At 33.1% G+C, this 27,709-nt stretch overlaps 2 protein-coding genes across 4 annotated transcripts in view; one reads left to right on the top strand and one right to left on the bottom strand.

Moving 5' to 3' along the window:
- Positions 1–3,589: 3,589 nt before the first annotated feature.
- LOC140437444 (transmembrane protein 245) lies at positions 3,590–17,508 on the bottom strand. The gene is made up of 2 exons (XM_072526979.1): positions 16,720–17,508; positions 3,590–9,807 (listed from the first exon to the last, which is right to left on the bottom strand). The coding sequence occupies exons 1-2, from the start codon at positions 17,411–17,413 to the stop codon at positions 7,844–7,846; spliced, it is 2,658 nt and encodes an 885-aa protein (XP_072383080.1). The 5' UTR covers positions 17,414–17,508; the 3' UTR covers positions 3,590–7,843.
- Positions 17,509–18,079: 571 nt separating this feature from the next.
- The window catches only part of LOC140437445 (mitochondrial S-adenosylmethionine carrier protein), a 40,679-nt gene continuing 31,049 nt past the window's right edge, over positions 18,080–27,709 (top strand). The window contains exons 1-2 of one of the 3 annotated variants that reach the window (XM_072526981.1): positions 18,080–18,458; positions 18,548–18,704. In XM_072526981.1, the coding sequence (XP_072383082.1) occupies positions 18,408–18,458; positions 18,548–18,704 (208 nt within the window). In that variant the 5' untranslated portion in view covers positions 18,080–18,407. The remainder of the gene's footprint in view (positions 18,459–18,547; positions 18,705–27,709) is intronic. The other 2 variants (XM_072526982.1, XM_072526980.1) reach the window with 2 other exon arrangements.

The following is a 27,709-nucleotide window of genomic DNA, read 5'->3' on the forward strand; positions in this document are numbered from 1 at the left end:
CTTCCCCTGAAGAAACTACCAAGTCGTGTAACAAAACGTTGAGATGAAACCACGCATGATTCGCCCAGAAAAGGCACAGCCAAACCCGAAAGGGAATTAGTTGTGCAAAAAGTAGCTAAGTCTATGTTTTTCTTTAATTGAGTTAAGTGGTGTCATCTATACAAACACATTTATACTGAAGCTTATTAGTTGGCGAAGTCAGATTTGTAACAAAAAGCGTCCTACTGGTTAAAATTCTGTATGTTGAAATTTTAATCAATCATTTCAGTGCAAGAAGTCGCTAAGTGTCAAAATCTAAGTCTACGTACCTACTTGACAACTTTTGCTACTGACAATTTAATTTTTATCTGTTTTTTTTTTAACAAAAGCTAGTATAAAGTCTATATTTAAAAACATTTTTTCTTATAAATAAATAATTTCTAATTATGTGGTATATTATGTTAATATAGTCCGTCTAGAAAGTATCCGAAATTTTAAATTTTTCCTAATTTTAATAGATTTCCTTTTTGTAACATTTTAAGACAAAAGTAATGCATCAAGTAGGTTATGGACAAAATCGCATTACAACACTATCTGTCAAATATTGTTGTTTGTAAACAGACTTAAGATTTGTGAAATAATGTAGCAAGTAGAAAAAAGAAAAGTGGTGGAATATTTGTATAGAAAGGGTATCCGAAACGTTAAAAAATTAGTGCAATTAACTGAACTCGGAAAAAGTGCAGTCAATGAGAAAATAAAGAGGATAAAAAATGGCATGGATATGAGACATAGACCAGTTTCGGGTAGACCGCGTAAGATTCGCGGAAACAATTTAAATGCTTTAGTGGCTTTAGGATGACAAAATCCGCGTCTAGGGTTTCGAAAATTAGCGAACAGATTTGGAAATCAACGAAGAATAAAAGTGTGCACATAAACTGTCCGCATGTCACTGAATAAGTAAGGCTACATATCAAGGAATTCAAAAAAAAAATCCCTACAATGACACCTCTGCAAAGGCAACGAAGAATAGATTTTTGTCAACGTTTTCGAGAAGATAATTTTAATAATGTCTTTATATATGATGAAATTTGTTTCCAGCTTGGTGCAAATCATCTAAAAGTCAAAAGAGAAAATGTTCAAATTTCCCACTAAAATAATGGTTTGGGGAGCAATATTTCAGCGTGGTGCTACATCTCTCTGTATAGTTGCTGGTACTGTTGATAGTGCGAAATATTGTGACATCTTAAATGGTTTTCTTCTTAAAACGGCTCATGTTTTATATCCAGAGGGGTGGCGTTTTCAGCAAGATAATGCAAGATGTCAGATCTTAAGGGGGCTAAGATCCAGATCTTAGCCCCATTGAAAATATATGGGGACTGATGAAGATTGTAGTGGAACGAGCAGCGCCACGAGATAAAGAAGGTTTGTATCGGTCAGTTGTACAGGCCTGGAACACCATTACCGAAAATTATGGCCTTGGCCTAGTTTCGGGTGTACCTTTACGTTTAGTTAAGTGTTTAGATTTAAATGGAGGTTGTATAAGTAAATGAGATGAATTATTTGTTGAAATTCTATATTTCCAGTGATGAAATAAATACCGTAAAATTATAATTCTGCTTTCTTTTTTCCGGATACTTTCTAGACGGACTATATATAACTTAAATGAGTATTTTCTAGTTTAGAAAAATTACACGTGCTGGTTTTTAATAATCTAGATGTGGAAACCACTTGAAACTTTTAAACACCCACATATAACTCTGAAATATAAAAATATGACAACCACTTTTTTGCACTGACCCCTTCAATAGGGTTGTTCTCTTGAAAAATGTATAATACTAATGCAATATCCATAAAATTTGTTTAATTTTTATTCCACCTATTAACTGTAGAACATTAGGCCATAAAGTAAACATATTGTACGATAATATTACATTAGCGCAATAATTGACCACAAAAGTATCAATGATTGTGCAATATATTGACGTTGTTGATCATCTAGGGACTGTTTCTTTGAATTTATGTGAATATAATTCTAAATCGTCGTAGTATAAAAGAGATTCTTTGTAAATATTGTTTTGCTATTTAACGCAACACTTTTAGTACCATCTAATACTTCAACACACCATTATCTTTTTTTGGATCTCGGAAGACCAAAGAGATTCGAGTATATTTTTGCTAGAAACAGTTTAAGGACAAAACTTTATATTGCAAATTTAATATTTAATAGAATTAAAATTTATAACTTTTAAAACATGGCAAATGGGTTCAGTTCCCGCAGTCATCACAAAGAAGGAAAAAAAACTTTTATAACAGAACTGAGAGCTGTGTTAAGATAGGCAAGGATATCAATGTCCGTTTAAAGTTAACGCAGCAGATCTGTTTAAGGACCTTACTGTTTAAAACTAAAGAAAAAAGAAAGTATAAAAATACTTGAGTTGGAGAGTACTGTTTGTATATACATACTCTCTTATTTACAGACAACCAGGTAGTGGTTGTTTTCAACGAAGAATATCTTGGAAGCCTACTAACTAATGTGAGTATGGAATATACACAATGTAGAATTACACAGGAAAAGCGATGCTTATAAGTGTTATACACAAAGCAACAGTAGAACTAATCGCAACTCATGTTATCGAGTATCGAACCATGTCAAAGAGAGAAAAAAATGAAAAGGACTACGTCAAAAGATCATGTATATTGTAGAATTAAGATATAGATTATTTCTGTTTAGACAACTCCTGTATTATCAATGACAAAATATTAGTAGGTAAAATTTTCTCAATAACGCCGAAAACTTTAATCTTACGTGACTATTCCGAGAATTCATGTATGTTTAAGTAATATCCCATACCTATTACTGAAAAACAAAATTAATTGTGATTACTTTTAAACAATATATTTATGATCATCGTGACGAATATAATTCTGACTCAGTTAATATAAACTGTACAATATGAAAACGATTAATGCTTAAGGATCAATAACAAATATACCGGGTGTGCCAAAAGAAGCGAGACAGTCATATATTTTGCGAAATTTTCATTTTATCGAAAAACTGAAAACACTTGTCCAATTTGTTTCAAAAATCTATCGAATGACACCAAACCCGATCCCCTATTACCACCCTCTTTTCGTAGGGCGAGAGAAAACTTTAAAATATTAAATAAATCCCAAATTTTTATTGCAGATTTGGATTTCGCATGAAAAAATAAATAACTTTATAAATAACGGACTAGTTTTTCGAATTGTTGATAGATGAGAATATACAGTGATAAGTGCCTTAAGAACCGGCAAAATAACGCAAAAGATAGAAAACATAATACGTTGTGACATAAAAAGAGATGAAAGTAGTAGAGGTGGGAAATTATCGATAGAAACCTCTAATTTACATTAAATTACATTAGGACTATCGATAGTTTTCCACCTTTAGACGTTAGCTTATGGGCTAGTTGACTTCAGTCATAATATTACAAGTATGACGTCGAACATCAACCATCTCATAAGCTAACGTCTAAAGGTGGGAAATTTTCGATAATTCTAATGTAATGTAAAGTAAATATAGGTTAATATCGATAATTTCTCACCTCTACTACTTTCATCTCTTTTTATTTCACAACGTATTATGTTTTCTATCTTTTGCGCTATTTTGCCGGTTCTTAAGGCACTCATCCCTATATATGAGAACTATATATGAGAAAAACGATTTATCCTCATACCCTAGAAAAATGATGAAAACGGTCTAATATCTCGATAAATAAACTTGGAAAACCCCATTTTTGATCGTAGATTCAATGAATAAACAAGTCTTATCTGAAAATTTTTTTTGATTCGCGAAAAAAAATTTGCATCGCAGATAAACAAATACATCACAAAAAATTTATTTAAAATCCTTTATAAAAGGTATATATGTAATTAAAATACCCAATCGGGCTATATCACAAAACGTTTTCGGAATTTGTATTCCATCATCAGTGTTTCCTAGAAGTATAGAACCACTTTAATTAAAGAGAACGTGAAATTTAAATTTTGACCAAGGTTAATACAAAATGTGATTAATTTTTACTAGGTGTACATGTTTTGAACCACAGAAGCTTCTGTCAAATTTAGACATATACCTTAAGTTATACTGACTGCTTTGTTCCGATTTCCGTCCAAACATGTCGATATTGTCATTTCAATCAGTTGCTATCAACAAGTCCTCGTAGACACTTTGTCTCAGGACCAGCAACCTCACGTTGACATATTATAAATTCCACTGGCAACTTTAACATCTTAACATATAAGATCGAATTATGTAATCTAAATTTAAACTAATAATAACATTTAACGAGTTTTTAGTAAGTATTAACCACATTTTGTATTAACCTTGGTCAAAATTTAAATTTCACGTTCTCTTTAATTAAAGTGGTTATATACTTTTAGTAAACACTGATGGTGGAATACAGATTCCGAAAACGTTTTGAGATATAGCCCGATTGGGTATTTTAATTATATACATTATATAAAGGATATATACATATTATATAAAGGATTTTAAATAAATTTTTTGTGATACATGGTATACAGCCTCCTACAGGAACTTAGTTTCCTTGTGGAAATACATATCAGATGTCTGCAAACGGTAAAATTTTTCAGGGCATACGCTTCAGTAGACAAAAATAGTATTTTTGAGAAGGCTATCTAATAATACGACATGAGCCGATAGATGGCGCTCTAATTGCAAAAACAATTCGTCCTCGTATGTGAAAATATTTCTACAGCTAATATGAGATTAACGTCTTTCGTTGATTTTGTATCTAACTTTTACTAAAAAACTACGTTAAGCTTAATCGAGAAACAACGAAATGGATGTATTGGTTTTTTGTTGCTTTTGGGGTGCTTGTTTTTAGTGAGTCCTCTTATTTATCGGCAGTGGCAGACACCCGAGGGGCGGAGACTGGGGAAATTTCCAAGATGGTCCAAAATTAAACAAAACGTATTATTTATGTCTTTTATGTAATTTGGGTTTAACTTTTTTATGTCTTTGATGTTGGTGTTTCATTGGTAAGTTTCCCCTTCCAAGGCATATGTCTAGATCTGCCACTGTTTATTGGGGTGCTTGCTTCAGGTGATAAGATACGCGAGTACCGTTGCTTCTCACAATTGGCACCAATAAATTCATTGCAGTAAATGCTTTAAATTGTGCACCGTTTGCTTGCTGGCAGTGAGTTAATCGATGGTAAACAGATTCGATGGAATTGTTTAAGTATTCTGCAAATATTTGGGCAGCTACAAATTATTCTCTGACGCAATTCATCAAAATGTTTAGGTTTTATTCCGTAAACCCGATTTTTAAATAACCCCACAAGGAAAAATCAAGTGACTTTCAATCTGGAATCTGGCAGGCCACTCGATCGAACCTCTTCATCCAATCCAACGATCAGAAATATGTTCATCTAAATAATTAGGAATGTTACATCCGTAATGACTTACAGCACCGTCTTGTTGAAACCAAACGTGCTCCAAGTTATAACCAGCAATATCCCTTATTGCTGGAATTATTTCATTTCGAAGCATGTGTTCTTACCTTTGAGCAGTAAGATTATCATCGATGAAGAATGGCCCAATTAAATGAATATTTATTCTTCTTTTTTAAGTTCCATCTTCTATCGAAGGTTGGAAATCATCATGGCTATGCGGACTCTGTTGACTGCCGCTCTAAAAAGTTCTGCACTACACTGCATTGCACTACTGCTTCTACTATTCTTCGTCTTCACACATTTCGCTTTCCTCGGATTTTGCCTTGCATAATAAGTTGTAATAATGCGTATTTTTGCCCTCTCATCACAAGTCCTAAGTACTCAAGTTTTCGAATATTTATTATTCCAACCCAAACGTTTAATAGATATTGGGTTTTGCTCTCTCGACTCCAATGATGATTCTTGCCTGTCCAATATTCAATTGAAATGTTGCTAATCTGAGAATACAATGTTGCAAAGAAAGTCTGGAGTTAGAGCATGGAGAAGAGTTGCCAAAGACAGGAGTGAATGGAGGATTGTTCTGAAGAAGGCTTTGGCTCATAAAGAGCTGTGATGCCACTTATGATGACGATGAAAGAAAGTCTGGATCTTGATCTATTTTAAGCATCATGTCCTCACAAAATTCTAAGCGTCAGTCGAAATTATCTTCATTTATCTTAAGAACAAGTGTAGCTTTGTCAGGATGCAACTTATTTATTACTTTTAAAAATCCTGCGGACTGAAAATGTACCAATTTCTTGAGCTTGGGTAGTTCTATAAAGACTACTGTGAGGATTTGCCGTAAATGATAATAAAAGATTCAACGCTTCTTCTTCGTTTGTTGTTGTAGCTTCAAATCTTGAACTATTCTCTTCAGAGACGATTTGGCGATATAATCCATTTCAATTCGAAAGGTATCATGGAAAATATCTCTTGCTTCCGAGTATGACCTTTTCCTATCGCTTCAGCCTACCATCATTAGTAATGATATTCTTTCTTGTTCATTCAGATGAACCATTTTGAAAGAAAAAATACTTTTACAAGTCAAATTTTTTATGAAAATACTGTTGGTTAATTACAATATTGCATTAAAATATTGAATATAATATTTTAATTATTTTAAATATTTTCATCGAAAAAATTTATTTTCTCTTTAATTTTAATTCTGACAGTGAGTGGAGCTGAAAATTTTTATAATACTGAATACAGTTTATTACTGCTCACGTAGAATCCGTAATAAAAAATGGGAGTTTCCATTTAAAGATTTCAAAGTTGCCCCCCGCCCCACCCCCAGTGGTTGGGGTATCGTTTTTAAGGTCATTCAACAGATTTTAAAAAAATATTGAACACGTGTTTTCCAGTTTTTTGATCGGATCTATATTTCGGGAAATATTCGACACTCCCGCTGCTTTTGGCACACCCAGTATATGCTATTCTGAAGCTATTTTCTTGTAGCTCTTAATACAATTTACTATTTTTACTGGGAATTTTGATTTAAAATATTTAGAAAATATTTTAAGCAAAAATTGTGAATTCCAGTAAAAATAGTAAGCAAATAATTATATAATAAATATAATAAATAAATCTGATAATGCCCATGGGCAGTTAAAGTAAACAAAGAAGAAATTGGTACAAATGTCTGTGATGTGATGAATTAATAAACTTCTTTGGTGCGTGTCATAGAACTTAAGGCCATCTTTAAAAGTGATGTATTTTTAACTGTACTTGGAATAGTTTCAAAGTAAATCATTCATTACAAGATATTTAATATCTAAAGTATGACGTTGATAGAAATACCAATCCCTTGGCGATGAATAATATTATCAATTTATTGGTGGTATGATGTTGAATGGACTACTAGTTCTTATGTGGTCAATAATATCACTATTAGTGATATTACTGACCGTCAAGATTTAGTGATTTGAAGTATGAATTATTGAAACATCCTATCTATTAGCCATATTTGGCTCCATCTGATTTCCATCATTTCCAGATCTTAAGAAAATTATGGCTAGAAACGTTACAAATTAGCTTTTCACTACTAAGCTGAAAATTTTATATATTGACCTCATATGATAATAAAGCAATGAAATTAATGGGGAGAAAAATTAATTAGATTCGAATCTAGAAATATGGATATCAAAACAAGAAATCAATATCCAACATTGAGCTTGCAGAAGACTGGATCGCGATAAAGTAGGAACGAAGTGTACAATGTGAACCTCAAGTTAGAGGTATATCTTGTACATTGCGCGTAAAAAGTGATAATTATAATCATTGTAATTTAATATACAATTTTTTTTCTTTAAAGCTGTAAGTAGTGTAAAAGCCTTATTTTACCAAAAATCAAAACGAGATACAAAAACTCAAGTGCTTTGCAAATGCCTCAACCTCAAATTCATTGCCTCGTCAGAAGGCGTTTCTTTAAACAATGTGGAAGATAAGTCTATAGCTACATACAGTCCACACAACAGCATCGGGCCTATAATAGCCCCTTCCATTCCTAAACAAAATATGCCACCTGCTATAGCTAAACCGGTTAAGTAGGGATGACCGCCCCCTTTTATTTCTTTATAAATGGTAGTGTCAACAACAGAGGTGGGTAAAAACTGTACTCCAGCAAAGATTATGGCCTCTATTCCTCTATCTTGAGCTAACCAAAGATCCAATACTGCCGGTATACACGCCAAGTAAGTTCCAAGAAAAGGTACCGCTCCTAAAATACTTGCAAAAACTGTAGGTAAATACACGATTTTAACGCCGAACAAGTTATGGATGAACCACGTCCACATGCCATAAAATGCTGCCATCTTGAGGGAGGCCGAGAAAACTCCTATAATCGCTCCTTCCAAAGCATGCCCAAAACGTTTCCCACTCGGAGAGAAATTTGTCAATAAGGCAACAGGTTTATAGAGATCCCCACTACAATTCAAGAGGTAGAACAGAGTTGTTAAAAAAACTACTACATTTAAAATAAAATTCAGTACAGCAGTACCGCCACCTAGCAAAACCGAAACAAAAGTACTGAAAGATCCTAGAATCAGACTTATGTTTCCTTTCAAAATGCCCCACACAGATTCCATTAAAGACATTAAAGTACCAATATTTTGTTTGCCAAAATCCATTATACCGTTCAAGTTAAACATCTCAGGTGATTTTTGAATGTCTTCAACAAAATTGTTCCATGTAGTCTGTACAGCATCGTCAGTAACTTTAGGGCCGTTTGAATCATTCGTAGACATCCAGTTTTGATAGACTCTATCCCACAATTCCAGAACTTGTTTCTCTAATTTCTCTGACTTAAGAGGATCAACATCGGACACCAACCCTTTGACTGTTTTGGATATACCCTCTCTGCCATACAAATAAGCGTTATCTAAAATCGAGTCAACAGTATCATCCCAAGCAGGTGGCAGAACTTGTTTCAGTTCTGGATTGTGAACAACAGTTTGGTTAATAAGAGAACCAGTCATTTGAACCAACATTATGGCTTCTGCGTAAATTTGTACCGTAATAAAAAGGAGAGCACAAGCTAGGAAGATAATTAAACCGAAGATAACAACGCAGCTAGCAACAGTATCTATACTATCTTTGACTGCGTTTTTTAACAACTGGTTTACTTTGTGTATAATGTGGTATAAGCCTCTAATTGGCACAGGTACTAAGGCATCGTGCCTTTGGTGGCACCAAGATGCTACTATCTCAAATATATCACAGCATTTTTCGTACATGTAATTCCATAAGCCAATATAATAACCCACGTATTTAACAATGTAAAATAAGATGGGAATTGGTAGAAGGAACAATAACATAATGTTCTTCCAAAACAACATTACAACGCACGCCCACATAACTGACATTAAGTAAAAATTACTTTCATAAGTCTGTGTATCAATAAGACTTGAATGGGAGTATCCTATTTTCCTACCGAATTTGAATGCGGAATCACTAGTACCCTTAGAAGAAAAATAAGGTTGAGATAACGATCTTTTTAGAGGAGGTTTAGTCTTAAATATATTATCTTGTCCTTTCTGAGAAGTACTGCCTACTGAAGTACCATTGTCAAACAGATCTAAAGATAAAGGATCCCTAGGATTATTAGATGTAGTTCCTTGTTTTTCTTTTTGGCCATCAGGTTGAACAAATTTTGGAGGTTCTGGTAGTGCAACAGTGTCAGCGATTTCTTCCGGGTTTTCTTGCTCTATCGTCTCGATTTCTTCATCAGCTACTTGACGTTCATTCAATACTGAAGATACCGATTCTAGTAATGTGACGGACTGACCTTCTTTGTTCATACAACTGTAGTATTCGTAAACTTCCGAGATAAACCCTTAAACAATAAAATCATAATTTAAATGCGGAAAATATGATACGGTACGAAAACTTAAAGAAAAATGTAAACTTAAACAACGAAATATCAAAATTGAATTTTTTAATCGAATAAGTCTATGAATTAAATGCACAATGTACAAAGTTTGGTTAAAACTTTTCTCTTTTTTTCTTTATATGATATTTATTGAACTCTCGAAATCGGTATTTTATTATCGGTATCTTTTATTACAAATTTCAAATGATACGTGCAGGGATAAAAATAAAATGACAGTTAAAGAATTTAAGAAAAACATACAAACAATATTACGACATACATAAGAAATTTATATGTTATATTTGTAACAAAATGTACAACATGACAGCAGGATCAACTTAATATAATATTGAATTATTTTTAAATTTCGATATTAATATAATACAATTGGGAAGATATACAAACATTTTGAGGCAAGGATCAGGTAGGATTTTGAGTGGATAGATCACTTTTACTCTGTTTCACAAATAACTGAACAGACGATGGCTTGTAATCAAGATCTGCACGCGGTATGAAATATATTGACTTAAAAAAGGGATAAGATTCCGTTTCGCGAATAAAACTTTGTGAGGCTCTCGAGCTAAAGAACATAATCGTTCATCTAATAAAAGCACTGCGACATTTATATATGGACAGCTTTGCTCACGTTAAAATAAGAACCAAGATAAAGTAGGGTGGCTGTCTGTCACCAACATATTTGGAACAAGTACTAAAGACCTGTGGATTTTTTTATATACAAAAATTGGACTTATATGTCTTTATTGTTCTTGGTTTCGTTCATGATAATACACGCCTAAACAACTATACCTGGCACATACTAAAAGTAATACAAATAATAGAAGAAAATCAGATTTTTGGGAAAAATCAATATTGTTTTTCAAAGTATTCGCCTTTTAGGGAACATCCATAAACTCCGTCGTAGATTAGAGGGAGTGGGGACTTTACTTATTATGATTGTATACGATAGAAGGGAGGATGGCCTGAGTTCATATCCGACGTCATTTTTCTACTAGAGGACCCAATATTAATTACTAAATATAGAGAAGTATCTGAAGTTTTGTGCCTTGTGAAAGATTCTGATGAATCTGAATATTTAGAATGGATTGACGTAGAAAATATAGATCCTAAAGTAACTTTTCCCGTAGAAAATAAAGAAGAACAACAAAATAATATTAATAACATCGGCGAATGATTGGGATAAGACTTTTAAAATTATTAATTTATATGTTTGCTATATTATTAAGTATGTTCTTCACTAAATACTGTGTTCATATTTTTTTATTAAATTAAATTATTAATCTTAATTAATTATTCTTGTTATGATACATTCGTAAATAAAGTTTTATTGATAATTTTAAAACTCCAGGAATAACACTAAATTTAAAAAAAAATCACTGAAAAGGGGGGCCATGAGTTGAACTTGCGATGTCGACAGGAGGGAGCGCCTCTACTGTAGACGACGTTTTACGACGAGGGAGATGGAGATCTTTGTATGCTTCGACTGCCTCATCTGGCATCTTAAAACGTTTTTGATTCTCGTGAAAGCAAATATATTACACGGTGCTAAGACAGGACTTTATGCAATATGGCCCACCAAATCAGTTGTTTTTGCTAAATGTGATAGCTGATATTGTCCTGGTGTAAGAGGGTGCGACGATTCCAGTTGTTGTTTTTGGTAAATGTGATAGCTGGCATTGTCCTGATGCAAGAGGGTGCGACGATTCCGGTTGTTTTTACAGTGCGCATCAATCACTCCTGACAAACAAATAGTTAAATTCAGCATTGATGTCCTGTTTTTTCCAAATAAACTAGCGACCATTTGTTTACCAACACTGAGAGGGCATACTACTTTTTTTGGCTTTGGTTCGTCTTGAAACACTCATACCGTTGATTGGTTTTTCGTTTTGGGCTCATAACAATATATCCGTGTTTTATGAGTATGGCGCGGCACAAATTTACACGTGCCTTCTTATGGGCAGCGATGAAATGATAAGGAATCCAACGACTGCACATCTTTCTTACTGCCAAATAGTCGTGCAAAACTGTTTATATTTGACTCATGCCTATGTTCAATGATGCACGAATCTCATGATAGATACCTTCTTCATAGGATAGGTCTGCTTCAATCATGTCGCGTATCAACGTATTCCGGAGCTCTAGCCGGACGGCCTTCACGGAATTCGTGGCTTACGTTGGTGCGTCCACGCTTGAATTCTTTAAACCATCTGTGAACACTTGGTAATAGTCTGGTGCCTTATCACAAAAATCAAGACGAAGTCGATCGACTCATTGTAACTTAATTAGGGCAACTTTAAAATCGTATAAAGTCATCGCACGAAAATGTTCACGAGAGATTTCCATTTTTTCAAGAAATTGTTTTGAAAATTTGTTGCTGCTAAACCATGCGATGGATTTTCAATATGCCAATGTTATTTATCATAAGAAATGTCAAAATTTACAAAAATTGAGTAACTTCCACTAGATGGCTATATACAAATCTTTTAGTAAGCCCCGTATTCTAGTATTCCCACAAATTTTTACTACAAAATAAAAATATTTTTGTTAGAAAACGATTTATATGATAAAATACTACAATTTAACAAGTTATTACTTCCTATGAATATGTACAGCTATTAAGTTTAAAGCAGTTTCTAGGTTACAATTATAATTTGCTATATTCATTTTTTATATTGTTTTTCTCCTTGAGTTTTATTCTACTTGTTTATGATCAGTAAATAAAAAATTATGACACTGCATATCTTGAATGTTTTTCTTTACCATATTATTGCGGTGACATTACCATATTATACAGGGTGTTACAAAGTATGGCACTAGATTGTGTCAGTGTTACAAATATATAATTTTCAGAATTTAGTGTTTTGAGATATAATTGCGTATTGCCTCTAAAAGGGCCACAGTATCTCGTGGGATACATTAGTGTAGTAAGTTTTAAATGCATTACGAAAATAACTGCGATAAAGATAATGCCAACATAAATGTATAAGTATATTTACATCTTCAAAAGTAATAAATTTAAAGCAAAATTAGATGTTACAAAATTTGAAAAGACCTGTGTAAAATAGTCCATTCGAGATCTTTAAAAATAGCAGAGGCTTTGGACATTTTTATTTAAGATTTCTCTGCTGGCCCTTTATTATGTATGCCATTATTCGTGAATTATTTTTATATGATATCTCCTTTCTAGTTACAGAACCCAAACTAGTTAATAGAATACCACATATGATGAAGGACAGTGATTGATACCTTGAATTTTGAGATTGACAAGGTCGAAATGACACAAAATTTTTTATTATAAGTTAGTAGTTATCATATTTTTCAAATTCATTTTGGTTCTTTGAAGTTGTAATTCTTTTCATACCTTTTGAATGATTAACCTTCATTTAATGCTGTATATATCATATAAAATAATATTCAAAAATAAATTAAAAGCATGCTTGATCCAATTATGCGTTTACAACCTAAATGATTATTTTGACTTAATAAAAGACTACAGGGAATGAGGACCGACGGGTTCAGAGACGCTCTATATCGCATATCTTTTTTTTATATATTAATCTATATTTTATTGATTTTGTTTTATGTAATTGTCCTATATAACTTGTTGATCATGCTTTATGTACTATATGACTTGTCCTATATCACAATGTGATCTGATGGGATTAATAAAGAATATTCTATTCTATTCCGCTAGCTAACTCACGTCGTTTCTGTAAAATTTTGATGAATTTAAGTTTGTCGATCTTGTAAGCTACTAATGTGTCACGTCCTGAAAAAGCATGGAGAAACAGCAAATTCTCTGCAATGACGTGGCCATATATAAAATTTGAAGGACACTATAATTGATGCAACTTACACCCTTTTTAATGCTATGTTAAACAACATTGGACTGCTCCCTTCCTAATGCCGTGAGCGAGACAAGAATGTCAATGTCCTCTGCTACGACAGTCACAGTAGCATAGACTTGGAATGTAGCAAGCGCAGAACGGATGATGACTGTATCTGCGCCAGATTCAGCCTGATCGACACTAAAACCCACTTCTGATAGAGCAGTTTTGAGAAGGTCTATTAAGTTTGTTTTGCTTTTTTCATTACAGTAGAGTGTCTTGCCATATTTACATACTTGCATATGTATTTATATCTTTAATGACAAATAGAAATGAAACAAAAAAGTGCAGTCTTTGTAACAACACATATTCTAGGTACAATATTGAAGAAAATTAAAGATTTTTTAAGCTTTTAGTTTTTTAAGGACAGGTCTTTTTCATTCCAACATCGATGAGTTGGGGCGTTATCAAGAAGTAATAATTTTGTCTCTCTTTTGCCACTTTTTAATTGATGGGCTTTGACAGAGGGTATAAAAGTTTCTATATATGGAAATTGTACTATCCGTCCAAGCATTCTTTTGTGAAGTGTAAATGATAGGCATAGCAGACACATTAATGTATTTAAAACAACATGGTTTCTTGCTTTTACCAATGACTAGCTTGGGCAATCAGTGGCTGCCAGTCGCAGTAACACAAGAAAAGGTAGTGATATGATCCTTACTTATTTTAGGTCCAGGTGCTGCTAAATGACAAAGTGGCACAAAAGTTTTCATGGTACAGCTTTCCAATTGAGCCCAGTTTCCCCTGCATTATAAACGTTTTGGAGGGCATAATTTACTTCCTTCAGTAACTCCCTTAATTTAATTTTGAATTAATCTGCTGCTGATGAATCCGCACAGTATTTGAAGCTCAGGAATGACATGTTTCTACTTAAATCGTTTTAACCAGCCTGTGCTTGCTTGACAATTTGACAGCTCTCCAGGTTTTTGGTTGAATTGAACTGCTTTTTCATGCAGAATCAGATCAGAAATAGGCTCTCCCTGGAATCTTCTTTGAGTAAACCACTTAGATACAGCATCATCTAGATTCGTGTTTGAAGCAAATTTAATCTATTTATGGTTTGTGATCCGTCAGAAGAATCAAGCTGGGACACTAAGTTACTTATGCTCGTCTTTTTTCGGAAGTCGGGAGTTCAGATAAGCGGTCGTTCAGTTGATTGAAATTCGGATAAACTACGCTCTACTGTAACAAGAAATTTATCTTGGAATAATATTGGTACGGTGCTCTTATTAAACTTTATCTCTGTCCATTGGTGCTTTTTCATGCAACGCAAGCGCACAAGGTAGGGTAAGTTTTGTAGTAACGGAATAGGTTGATAATAAATTAATAATAACATAGGAATGTTAAGAAAATAATAAATTGATTTAAAATGATATGAATAAAAAATATACATAATAGAACACTAAGTCTAATGGTTCGTTTTTATTTTATTCTTACAAGTAATCAAGGACCCAGTCAATTTAACAACGCTGTAAAACCCAGAAAAATTAATGAAATTATACAAATTTGTAGTGAAAATGATAAGTTGCAAAACCCTCTATAATTGCTTTGACATCATTTTGTTGTAAAATGACTAGAAAAAGTTAAGGCCAAAAGAAAATTTGTTCAAAAATTTTTAGTTAATTTTTGTTAACTTTTTTATTTTTCATCTTACGATAAAAAGTAATAGGAATAAATTTGTAGACAATTTAATTTGCTACAAACAATGTCTGATAAAATTTTCTGTAGTCTTGCTGGTTTATGAGATACAGTGCAAAAACCCTTTGCACACCTTATTCCAAGATAGCAAGTATTCAAGAACACAGCTAATTTCAGTGCCCTGTAAAATCAGGAGAAATTAATGAAATTTAATAAAATTGTAGTGAAAATTATTCCACAAAAAAACCTTTTTTGATATTGCTTTGCTGTAATTTTATCGTAAACTTAATTGCCAGAAGAAAAGTTATAAGTAAGTAAGACCCAAAAGAAAATTTTTTCCAAAATTTTGTTATTTTTGGTTATAACTTTTTTATTTTCCATTTTACGATTTAAAATAATCAAAATAAAGTTGTAGACAATTTAATTTGATACAAATAATGTCCGATAAAATTTTTTGTATGGTTGCTGGTTTAGGAGATACGGCACAAAAAAACATTTCCCCCTTTTTTGCAAGATAGCAGCTGGGGGACAAGGACAGCGACCACACAAACTTGAACTTATGCTTATACTTACTCTGTCAACACATCAAAAAAATAAAACTGCGTCGTCTAGGAAAAGCATGCTAAGGCATAAAAAATGTAACCTTTCAATGGACTATTTTGCAAATATCAAGGTTGCAGACATAAATTAAAAAGTTAAAAAAGTGAGGAAAATTTAATGTTTTTACAGTTTTTTATTAATTATTGATATTTTACAATCAGAGTAAATGTTTTTAACATAAACATGTTTTTACCATTTTAAATAAATTTATCTGGACTTTAAAATGATACCAGATAATTAAGCTGTAAAAATAATACAGAGATGGAAACCCCCTAGCCAATAGGACAAAATGAAGGCCCTGTAAAAGGTGGATAGACGATATAAAGGAGAATCTTAAAACCACAAACTACAGGCAGTGGCAAAGGAAAATATCTGACAGGGCAAAGTGGAAGAACATTGTTAAACAGGACAAGACCCACAAAGGGTTCTAGCGCCATTATAAGAAGAAATAAATTTATCTTATGTAAAAATAAGTCCCAAAACCTTTTTTAAACTTTCTTCTAGCAGCAATACCTTTCCAGTGATAAATTATTAAAACACAAGAAATATGGTTTTTTCTTTCTGTAGTGGTAGATTGTGTGATAGGAAAATTGTAATGAAAGTGGTCATTCACTAATATATCACCTTGGTCATTCTATATAACCTTGTTAAAAAATTATTGACATTTATTTCAGCAGATTTTGTAAATAAAGTATAAATGAAAAATAATTAACAAACTTTCAGTTTTACTTACCTCCAAAAAATATTATCTGTGCTACAATAAAAACAGGTAATTGATAGTAGTTAAATTGTTTGGCTAGACAGCTTGAACACAGCAACCATATCCCTATGGAAGCATAATGGAATTTCTTATTGTTATCAGGTCTCCACATCAAAAATACTATAGAGATGTATCCTATCAGCACAAAGCTCACTAACCAGAAGGAAGATATATCTATCAAAAAATTAAGGGAGCTAAAAGTATACAGCACTAACTGCCATAGTATTCTTACAATTAACCTCGGAGTATAATTGTAAATAAGAACAAAAATAGGAAGTGTCACCCCTATTAATATAATTAATTTTAGACGTTTCCATATATTTTCTCCAATAAACTCTGAAATATCATTTACAATATTTATTGGTACAAGAATTATACCAAACACAATTGGAGTATTATTAGCTTCTAAAGTTTGAAACCATGTTTGAAATTTATCCCGTAGATACCGTTTCATAGGATGTAGAGCTGATCCAACCAGAACAGCCCACATTAGGGGCTTTACGAAGGGTTCTAAAATCACAAAAACTGCATATCCTGCTGCACAACACACGCAGAGTAATAAGAGAGCTATTGCATTGTAGAATGCTTGTTTTAATGGTTTATCGTGACCCTGAGGTAGACTTCTAATTGCACTGAATATATTTCCTATTGCTGATCTTTGATCCATTTTTAAATTTTCAATATTAATAACTTTTAAATGACTAGAATCGACAGAAGAGTTTTGTTTACTTATTTTTACCTTACCTCATTTTTGACAGATTAAATTATGTTGGTACAACCGATATTCAGTAGAAATTTTTGACACTTAGGTCTTCTCATGGTACAATGAATACCATGAATCATTCATGAATACAAATACACACTTCTCATCGAGTTTAGATTCTAACTCGATGGTCCTTCTCCTGTCTAATAGATGCACAAATCAGATAGATATCATGAGATAGATGTAAATAAAAAGGGTTTGCTTTATTATTTTCTCCATTTGACCTATTTTTTTTTAATTTTCATGTTCTTTTAATTTTCCTCTTCACATTTATTGATGTTTTTCTTTTTTTTTTAGTTAGCGAATAAACCCAATATATTTAACTCCAAAATTAAACAAAAATAATTATTTTCTTGTCTATTGCACTTTCTTATGTAAACCCTTGAATAATTGCTGCACCTATAGAAAATTGTGTTAACAAAATCATATCGCCGTAGTCTATTTCAAAATTATTATAATCCTACAATATTAATTTTGATCTTTTTATAAACCTATAATTTTTTATCCCCTCTCATCAGCGCTTGATAAAATAATATGTTTTTATATTATAATAAATAATGACAGTATCAGCATATCAGTATTCTGTGTTCTAGTTTCTAGTGTTGGTGAGTTGGTGACACTGCTTTATTCTTTCGGCATGTTTTAAAAGCAGCTGGTTAGAGGCAAAATTGAAATAGTTTTTATTTTAAATTATTTTCAAAATGCAGCACGCGTGGTTAGTAATAGATAAGTGTGTAAAGTAATGTAGTGCTTTTTATCTTTGTATCATCACAAATATTTATATAATTTCTGAATTATCTTTTCCAAAATTCACGTGTACTTGTTTATGTACTAAAATTATAAACAAGTTTTACTAAAGAATGAAATTTTTTTTAATAATTAAAACTATATTAACAAGATGGATTTGAAACCCAAAGATGAAAAAAAATTGTACCTGGCTTCCTTCGTTGTAAGTAAAACCTACTTTTTTGAGAACATTAATGAATTTGACCTCCTTCTAAAGGTCTAGGTCAAATTTTGCATTCTTTCCTTTTTTAGGGTGGAGGGGTGGCAGGGTTGTTTGTGGATATGGTGTTATTTCCCCTGGATACTTTAAAAACAAGATTACAAGCACAACAGGGTTTTACAAAAGCTGGAGGTTTCAAGGGAATATATAAGGGTATTGGGCCACAAGCTATTGGAAGTGCCCCTCAAGGTAGGTATAGCTGAATGTTTAATTATTTAGTTTTACTAATTATCTAATATTTTCTTGTTCCTGTATTTTATTCTATTAATTTAAACTGTTTCTAAAAAGCCTACTATAGTCTGTTCGCTCAGCTTGGGAATATTTTGACAGGTTCAGTGTCAGAAACATTCAACACAAAAATTACTACATCTCAGTATTAATAGCTCAAATCAACTGTTGCAACTTTTTTCAGTGAAAAAAGAAGAATAATCATGAATAATGGGAGTGTATACTCATTAGTTTTCATTAAAAACTTGCCATTTATAGTCGGTTCACTATTCCCAGTCCGAACTGTCTAGTGAATTTAGTTATTATTTTTTGCGAAGTTAGTTACTTTTTGACAGACTAAAGGTGGCTGGAAATTACTATACAACCAAGCACACTTACTCATAGCCAATATTAATAGTAAACAAAGTAAATAGTAAATAAAATAGAACTTTACGAATTACCAACAATCAATATTTATGTATCTGCACCATATAATGAATAGTTATGTTAAATTATAACAACTGAAATATATTTTTTAAATATATACTACCCAAAATTTTATGGGTTTAGTATACACTTCCATTATTTATACTAATTCTTCTTTTTTTAATGAAAGAAGTCTGTAATAAAAGTTTATTTAAGCTGTTAATACTGTGAGCTAACTTAAAGTTGGCCCCTGTGATCAACAGACATATCGTCGTTGCGCGAGCAAAATCTGCTATGTACACTTTTTGGTGAAATTGAGTTATGAACACAGAAATTCCCAAAATTTAATTTTTAACACATTGGTATAATCTGCTCTAGGCTATGAATAGAATTAACCAAGTTATAAACTTATGGTTAAAATCTGCTATGTGTTCAGGTGAGGTAAAATCTGCTAAGTACTAAAATTGCATATAACCGAAATTGCTCTTTGTAAAAGTTGAGCGACTACGTGCACTTAACAGATTTTAACTTTATTAAATTCTCCGCTGTAACTATATTTTAGGCACTTGTATATTAAAAATACATTCTTTTGTGTTAATTTCATTATGAATTTGACTGAGTATGTACTTTTTACACACAATGCAGTATTATACGGGCGATTTATAAACTTTTCGCTGCCGTCCGCGTTCGCAGTTGGCGTTGTATTGGAATAGTCCATTATTTATAAACTCTAGCGGCCGTGCGTCGCTACCACGCAACACAACTTATCTGTTCTATGGTGCAGTGTGTGCATATTGTAATAACTTGTTTCTTTTGCATTCTTTCGCAATTTTAAAATTAGTGTTTCTCTTCAGTTTATAATAAACTATTTCGATAGGGAACTTATAAATCAAGGTTTGTATTAATTTTTTAATTCATTTGCTAATAAAATCATTTCAAAATTTTATTTTCTCTTTTGAGGTTAGGTGCATCATGAACTCATATTATAGCCTTGTTATACATTATTTTTCTCAGTTACTCAATTATTAGGCTCCGAACTAAATTATTTAATAATTAAATTATAATATAAAATTATGCATAAAATTTATTATGACCATTGTTTCAGGACAATGGCTCATAGAAGCAATGGTAGAAGGCGTTTTTTAACCTCTGCTGAAATGGAACAAATTTTGAATGAAAGTACTACCGACAACGAAGATTTTAGCTCGGATGATGACTATAATGATCCAAATTGGACGCCAATCCTAACCACTTCTGTCCAAGTACACTCGCGTCCAAATTCTGCTTCTATATATATGGGGGAAACAACTTCGGTCAATCAGCCCCCAGACAAACCAGCTGTCGACAAGCCTGAGAATACAACTGCGGTCTATCAGCCCCAGGATACGACTGCTGTCAATCAACCTAAACACACGCATATGGTAAACCAACCTCTCGACACAGCTGTGGTCGAACAGCCCCAGGACACATCTACGGTCGACCAACCCCAGGACACACCTACGGTCGACCAACCCCAGGACATAGCTGCGGCCGACCAAACTGAGGAATCCATTACTAGGTTATCCAGGAAAAGAGCACCAGCTTATAAAAGACGGACAGCTAAAAAGAATCGATTGATGGGAAAAACATACATTGGCTTCGAGAAAAATGAAAAAGGAAAGATAACTCAGGCAGTAGAAAGACAGGAGAGAGGTGTACTGCCAAGATGTAAACATGACGATGTCCAACAGAAAACAAAAAGAACTCATTTATGTGCCCAAATAACAGACGACGAAAGAAAATAGATTAACATTATGTTTTGGAATTTAACAAGTTGGGAGGCAAAAAGAGTTTTCGTACAAAGTAATGTTGACATACACTCTCCGAAACAAAGAAAAAGAGGTAATCAAAACAATGTCAAATCGAAGAAAGACTGTTCACGTGATTGACATTTAAAATCACCTTCGTCAGGCAATCGAATCTTTGTGTGTCGAATGTTTTTTCTAAACACACTTAATCTTAGTCGTGATACATTTTTACGATGGACGGCACCAGCAAATACTACAGGCACAAACGATGTAACAGAGCCAGCTGTAGAAGAAGAAAGCAACTCTGTATCAAATCAGAAATTAATCGTAAAAATGTTGAAAGTTGGATTGAACTCTTACCGAAAGTTCCAAGTCATTATTGCAGGAGTCAGACAGAATATCCGTATGTTGAAAGTAATTTTAAATCATACAATAATATGCACAAAATCTACAAACACTGGTGTGTAGAAAATAATATTGATTCAGTGTCACGTAAGATTATGTGCCAAATATTAAATAAAAATAAAATCTCCATACATCATCCTCGCAAAGACCAATGCGACAAGTGTATTGAGTTTGATACTAGAAATATAAGCAAGTCCGAGTATGATCTTCACATTGTAATGAAGAATGAAGCACGTGAAGCCAAGGCAGCTGCAAAAGAGTCTGCTTCAGAAACAAGACTTGTAGTAACGATGGATTTGCAGTGTGTTCTATTGAGTCCAAAACTGTTCGCATCTCTTGCTTACTATAGGCATAAACTTCAGTTGCATAATTTTACATTATATAACCTGAAATCAAGAGATGTATTCATGTACGTATGGCACGAAGCCGATGGCCAGGTATCATTAAACGAATTTACGTCATGTATTGTGGACTTCATTCGTAACTGTCCGCGTAGTTATACAGAGTTCGTTTTGGTATCCGATGGTTGCAATTATCAGAACCGAAACAAAGTTTTGTGCAGTGCTCTAAGTGATCTGGCTAAAGAATTGAATATCACAATTGAGCAGATCATACTTGAATCTGGTCATACTATGATGGAAGTAGACTCGGTTTACTCGACACTGGAATCTGTGTTCATAGCTCCAATATGGACGCCATCTCACTATATAACACTAATGAAATCAGCACGACCGCGCCAGGCTTATTTTGTGAATCAAGTACATTACGAGTTTTTTTTAAACTATGAAAGTGTCCCATCAAATTTCAACAGCATAAGACCGGGGAAGTCTGTAGGAGATCCACGAGTTGTCGACATACGAGCACTCAAATACACTCCTGATGGGTGTGTATACTTCAAACTTCGACATCCTGAGGACTATACCTAAGCTTTACAAAATGTTTCAGTAAATTTAATGTTTCGTTTAGAAATTTCTAATTTTTGTTTCTGTTTTTGTTTAATTCTCAATAAATATAGTTGAATATTCATTTGTTTTATTTTTAAATCAATAATAAAAGAAACAATTTGTTTGAACATGTTAGGCAAAATCTGATATTTACTAAAATCTCCCAAGTAAAATCTGCTATGTAATTTTTTTTTTCACAAAAACAAAAATAAATCTCAGTGCCTATTTCAGACTTAGTAAAATACGCTTTTACATTAACCATATGATTATTCTACATATATCTTCCATAAACAACTATCTTACACAACGTACCATTTTCAAACAAAACAGTTTTATGTCTCCCCTGTAAAATTTAGTTTTCTACACATAGCAGATTTTGCTCGCGCAACGACGATATAAAGCTCTCTCCAGAGATATTCAACGAAGATGCCGAAAAGACAAACAAGAATACATCTCTGAAATCTGTCAAGAAATAGAAAATCACGGATATCAAAATGAAACCAAAGACTTCTTCGGGAAAGTGAAAATTCTTGCGAGAGAATTTAAACCCAAGAACTATGCAATAGAGGACAAACATGGTATTATCATAAGTGATATCGACAGAGTGTTGGAAACATGGAAAAACTATTGTTCAGAGCTCTACAGGGAAGAACACGTAAATCTAGGCCACACTTCAGCCCTCGAGAACATCGCATACAACCCTGAACCTGAAATTCTGCTGTCCGAGATTGAAGAAGCTGTAACTCACCTCAAGAAGAATAAATCCCCTGGCTGCGATGATATCACGGGAGAGCTCCTTCAGAACATGGGAGATAAAGGATGTTACATAATGTGGAAACTTTGTAATAAAATTTGGAGATGCGGAAAGTGGCCCAGAGAATGGCGCACATCATTGTGCATACCAATCCATAAAAAAGGAACAACTACAAAGTGTAGTAATTATCGTACCATCTCACTGATTTCCCATCCAAGCAAAATATTACTAAGAATCATTAAACGCCGTTTGCAACAATAAGACAAACAAATTCCCCAAGAACAAGCAGGCTTTGTCAAAGGGAAGGGTACGAGAGAGCAAATACTTAATATGCGGCAGCTCATAGAAAAGGCCCGCGAATTTAAAATTCCAATAATAATCTGTTTTCTAGACTACCAAAAGGCATTTGATTGTGTGAAGTGGGAAGTTCTCTGGACAGTTCTTTATGAGATGGGAGTTCCAGATCATTTGGCAATATTAATTAAAAACTTATACGAAGATAACTCAGTTAAAATAAGAATTGAAAACCAGCAATCTGATACCTTCAAAACCAGCAGAGGTGTACGACAAGGGTGCATACTATCTCCAGACCTGTTCAATTTATATGGAGAATACATAATGAGGAACGCACTCGATGGATGGAGAGGCGGCATCTCCATTGCAGGAAAAAAGATCTCAAACTTAAGATTCGCAGACGATACAACACTGATAGCAACATCTGAAGAAGAGATGTCGAGACTGATAAAGAGAGTAGAAACCGAAAGCAACAAGTGTGGGCTCAAGATTAATAATCAGAAAACAAAAATCATGATTGTGGACCACGCGAATATCCTCCAAACAACAGGCGCCCTAAATCAATTCGAGAAAGTAGACGAGTTCACGTATCTAGGATCTTCCTTAAGCAATGCAGCCTCCTCCCATACGGAAATTCGCAGAAGAATAGGGATGGCCAAGAATGCGATGAGTCGACTGTCAAAAATATGGAAGGACCGCTCTTTATCCAAAAAACTCAAAATGAGACTGGTACGGACACTCATTTTTTCAATCTTCAGTTACGGTGCCGAAACATGGACAATAAAATCAGAGGATAGGAAAAGGATTGACGCATTCGAAATGTGGTGCTGGAGACGAATGCTACGCGTCTCGTGGACGGAGCACAGATCCAATCAGTCGATTCTCGAAGAGCTAAACATTCAGACCAGACTCTCCTCTCAGTGTCTTGCAAATGTTTTAAAGTTTTTTGGCCACATTGCGAGAAGAGACAATGACAACTTAGAAAGACTAATTGTGTGCGGAAACGTAGAAGGACGTAGAGGCAGAGGACGCTCACCTATCCGATGGTCAGATCAAGTACAGAAAGCCACCGGAGAGACGTTTTCCGAGTCCATGAGAGCAGCCCAAAATCGCAAGAGATGGAGAGAATTGACAGCCCGCATTGTAGGAAATCACGATCCTCAGCAATGAGGAAACGACAAGAGAGAGAGACTGTGACCTAGGAACTTTTGTGTTGTAGGTTTCCAGCTATGAATCTGTCAAAATATGCCGGAGTTGAGCTAGTGGACCTTATAAGTACTAATCTATAAACAACTATAGAATTAAAAAAATAAACTTTTGTTTTAATTGAACAGTTTTATTTTGTTAATAAACTGCATGTGATTATTTTTTTTGTTTAAAATATTGGCTATGAGCATGTATGCTGGATTGTGTACTAATTTCCAGCCAGTCGATTAAAATTTAACCAACTTGACAAAAAATAATTATTAAATTTACTAGGTAGTTGCTACTGGGTTCAGCAAACTGAGTATAATAGCCTACATAAAAATACATCTCCACAAAGAATTTTTTATTTTTCGTTTTATTTCATTCATCTTCGTCTAATTTCATTTTCAACAATATTTTAATTGGTAATTTTTGTGTGTATAATAATTTTGTGAGGCTCATGTTGGTTTTGACTTGTATTTCTAACATCTATAAATTATTTTTAGCTCTATAAGATGCCTGAAAACTTTCTTTTCCTCTTTTTCTACTTGTTATTAGTTAGTCTAGTTTGGTTAGAATAATATCTCAAGTTAATCTTCAGACTTCCTTTTAAAGAATAAAGAAACATTAATCACTGAATCTTTGGAAATATGTACAGAAAAGATAATAATCATGAACACCAACATTATTTTAAAAGAAAAAAATTGCAGCTTGTGTATAACATTTTTGAAAAAAGCATGGTTGAATGTGCAGTTTAATGACAAAAGTATTGTACAGAAACTTTTGTTATTCTGTTGAATTGTTCATTGTGTCTGTCTTACATCAAGTAAGTAAGTATTGCATTGTCTCTTTGGTGGAGAGAGAAAGAGAGAGTGAAAAGTTTCAATGCACTAAAAGGGAACAGATCGAACAAATGCAAGAGCTCTTGTTGTCAGTATGTGCAGCTGGTATGCTTGTCTATGTTAATATATATGTCTATGATTAGATGCTCAATTAAAGCAATGGTGGCAAGCGTGTTAACAAGTGAAGAAATGTTTTACTTGTTATCTTGCATGATTGCTAACTTATGTGGTTTTCTATCCCACTTGAAATCAATTCTTTGTGACCAAGTAAACAAACTATTATCAAGGGCTGTGGGATGTTGTACCTCACTTGATAACTTGATAAAAATGAAGCTTTCTACAATGTGTACATCAAATCAGTCATTATCTTATATAACTTATTTTCTCTGATCATTCATACCAAAGAACCATTCTAATGCCTTGTATCATGACTCCATATTTGCTGTTTTGCCATTTTGTTGTTAACTTACACATCACCTCCACTTTCCAACAAGGTCACATAAGTGGTGATCTAACCATTAATACCAATTGCCCTTCATTCTATAGAATCTTATTTTTTTTTTATTTCTGTATATTCCTCTTCATCTTCCTTTCATTTGTTATGTAAGTAATATGGTTTTTTCTAATCTTTTGCAACAGATCACAACACCTGCTTTACTATTTCAAGGTTCATTAATACCAATGATACAATTGATTACTCTTTTGGGTACATACAATATTTACTTTTCTATGTTGATACATTCCTTTTCTATCCACTTTCATTTAATATCTGATAGCCTTTCTCTAATAATTTGTATTGAATAACCCTTTATAACATATTTTTTCACAATGCTGTCTTTGCTTTTTCCATGTCATTACGAGTATACTCTCCTATATTTTGATACGTCATAAGCATTTTTCTGATCATTTATACTGAAGAACCATTCCTTTTTGGCATGGGGAAATATTTCTTCTATGTCTTTATATTTCCATCTTCTCCTGTGTGATTTAAAATTTCAAATTCCATTATTGAATCAATGAGATTGAAGAACCACACAGCCTTTCTGGTATGACATAGTCTTTGTTTTTCCATGTTATTATAGTTTCAGACTATATTATTATGTCATTAGTTATGTCATACACTTTTCTTTTTATAATATTTCCTCTCCCTTTGATTTGATATGTCTAATCTATTTGGGTCATCTCTATTTAATTCTTGCACTGAATTCATTTTGTAAGGATGCCTTTTATGTTTATTATGTACTTTATTATTGAAATTTGACTGGCTGATGTCATGATTAGAGACCAAAGTTCTAGAACTTACTTGTGGACTGTCTTGTGCGTCTATTAGCATGTTTAGTTGTAAAATTTTGTTACCTTCTGCCTTGTTCCTTCTGCGTTAAGGGGGAAATAGTGACAAAGAATAATTATTGAATTATCTAGTTTATTATTAACTTTATGTCATAACTGTACATAAACAACAATGGAGAGAATTATATTTTATACAATTTTGATAGGTATATTTGTTTTTTGCTAAAATCAATATTTAAGGTTGTACATAAGCGGTAAGGGCGCGAGCGAAGATCTTGCAGAGATTGGTTTATTATTAACTTTGCGGCATAAATGTACATAAACAAAAATTAAGGGATTGGAGCGAGTAGTGTTATGTGTGGAGAAGCCACAACCGAAAATAATGTTGTTACAGTGAAACAACGTGGTGTAAACTCTTTTATTTTGGTGGTGATATCAAAATTGTATAAAATATAATTGTCTCCATTTTTGTTATGTACGTTTATGTCGTAAGTTATAATAAACGGTATAATTCAATAATTAAATTTTGTCACTATTTTCCCCCTTAACTCGGAAAATATCGACCGCACGAAAAAATTTGCACAGAAGAAATTGTAGGAAATTGCATTTGCAACAATTTCACTTCTCACAATTTTTGTTAAAAAGTTAAAAATGGCTGAGATATTTAGCCAAAGCGATTTTCCTTTAAATTAAAGGGTGGCGGCTAATGCGGCGGCGGAATTCAGTCGCGATTTTAAATTTACACTCGCCATGCAAGGTCAAATGACATCCCGACTGGACTAAGAGGAATTCAAACTTTAATTCAAATTACAAATATACAACCTTTCTATTTTATTATTACGATGAAATTCCATTTTATGCCAAAAAGATGGAAAGGTAATTTTTCATAAATTTCGTAAATAACTTTCATTGTGATGTGATGACGTACTTGTTAAGAAGGCTGAAGTAAACTGTGTGAAATATTTTATACGAGTTTTTAGGTTTCTATGTCACTCGTGTAACAATTAAGTTTGCATGGTAAGATCGCAATGTGTGGTTGATAATAATGGTACAAGTTAGG

This window comes from Diabrotica undecimpunctata, chromosome 3 (assembly GCF_040954645.1).
Source record: "Diabrotica undecimpunctata isolate CICGRU chromosome 3, icDiaUnde3, whole genome shotgun sequence".
In the NCBI taxonomy this organism is placed as follows: Eukaryota; Metazoa; Arthropoda; class Insecta; order Coleoptera; family Chrysomelidae; genus Diabrotica; species Diabrotica undecimpunctata.

Bases quoted from the DNA above. Each gene is read 5' to 3' on its own strand.
- LOC140437444 (XM_072526979.1), bottom strand. From the start codon at position 17,413: ATGGATCAAAGATCAGCAATAGGAAATATATTCAGTGCAATTAGAAGT. The intron at 9,808-16,719 runs GTAAGTAAAACT...TTATTGTTTAAG, and splicing joins ACAGATAATATTTTTTGGAG to GGTTTATCTCGGAAGTTTAC.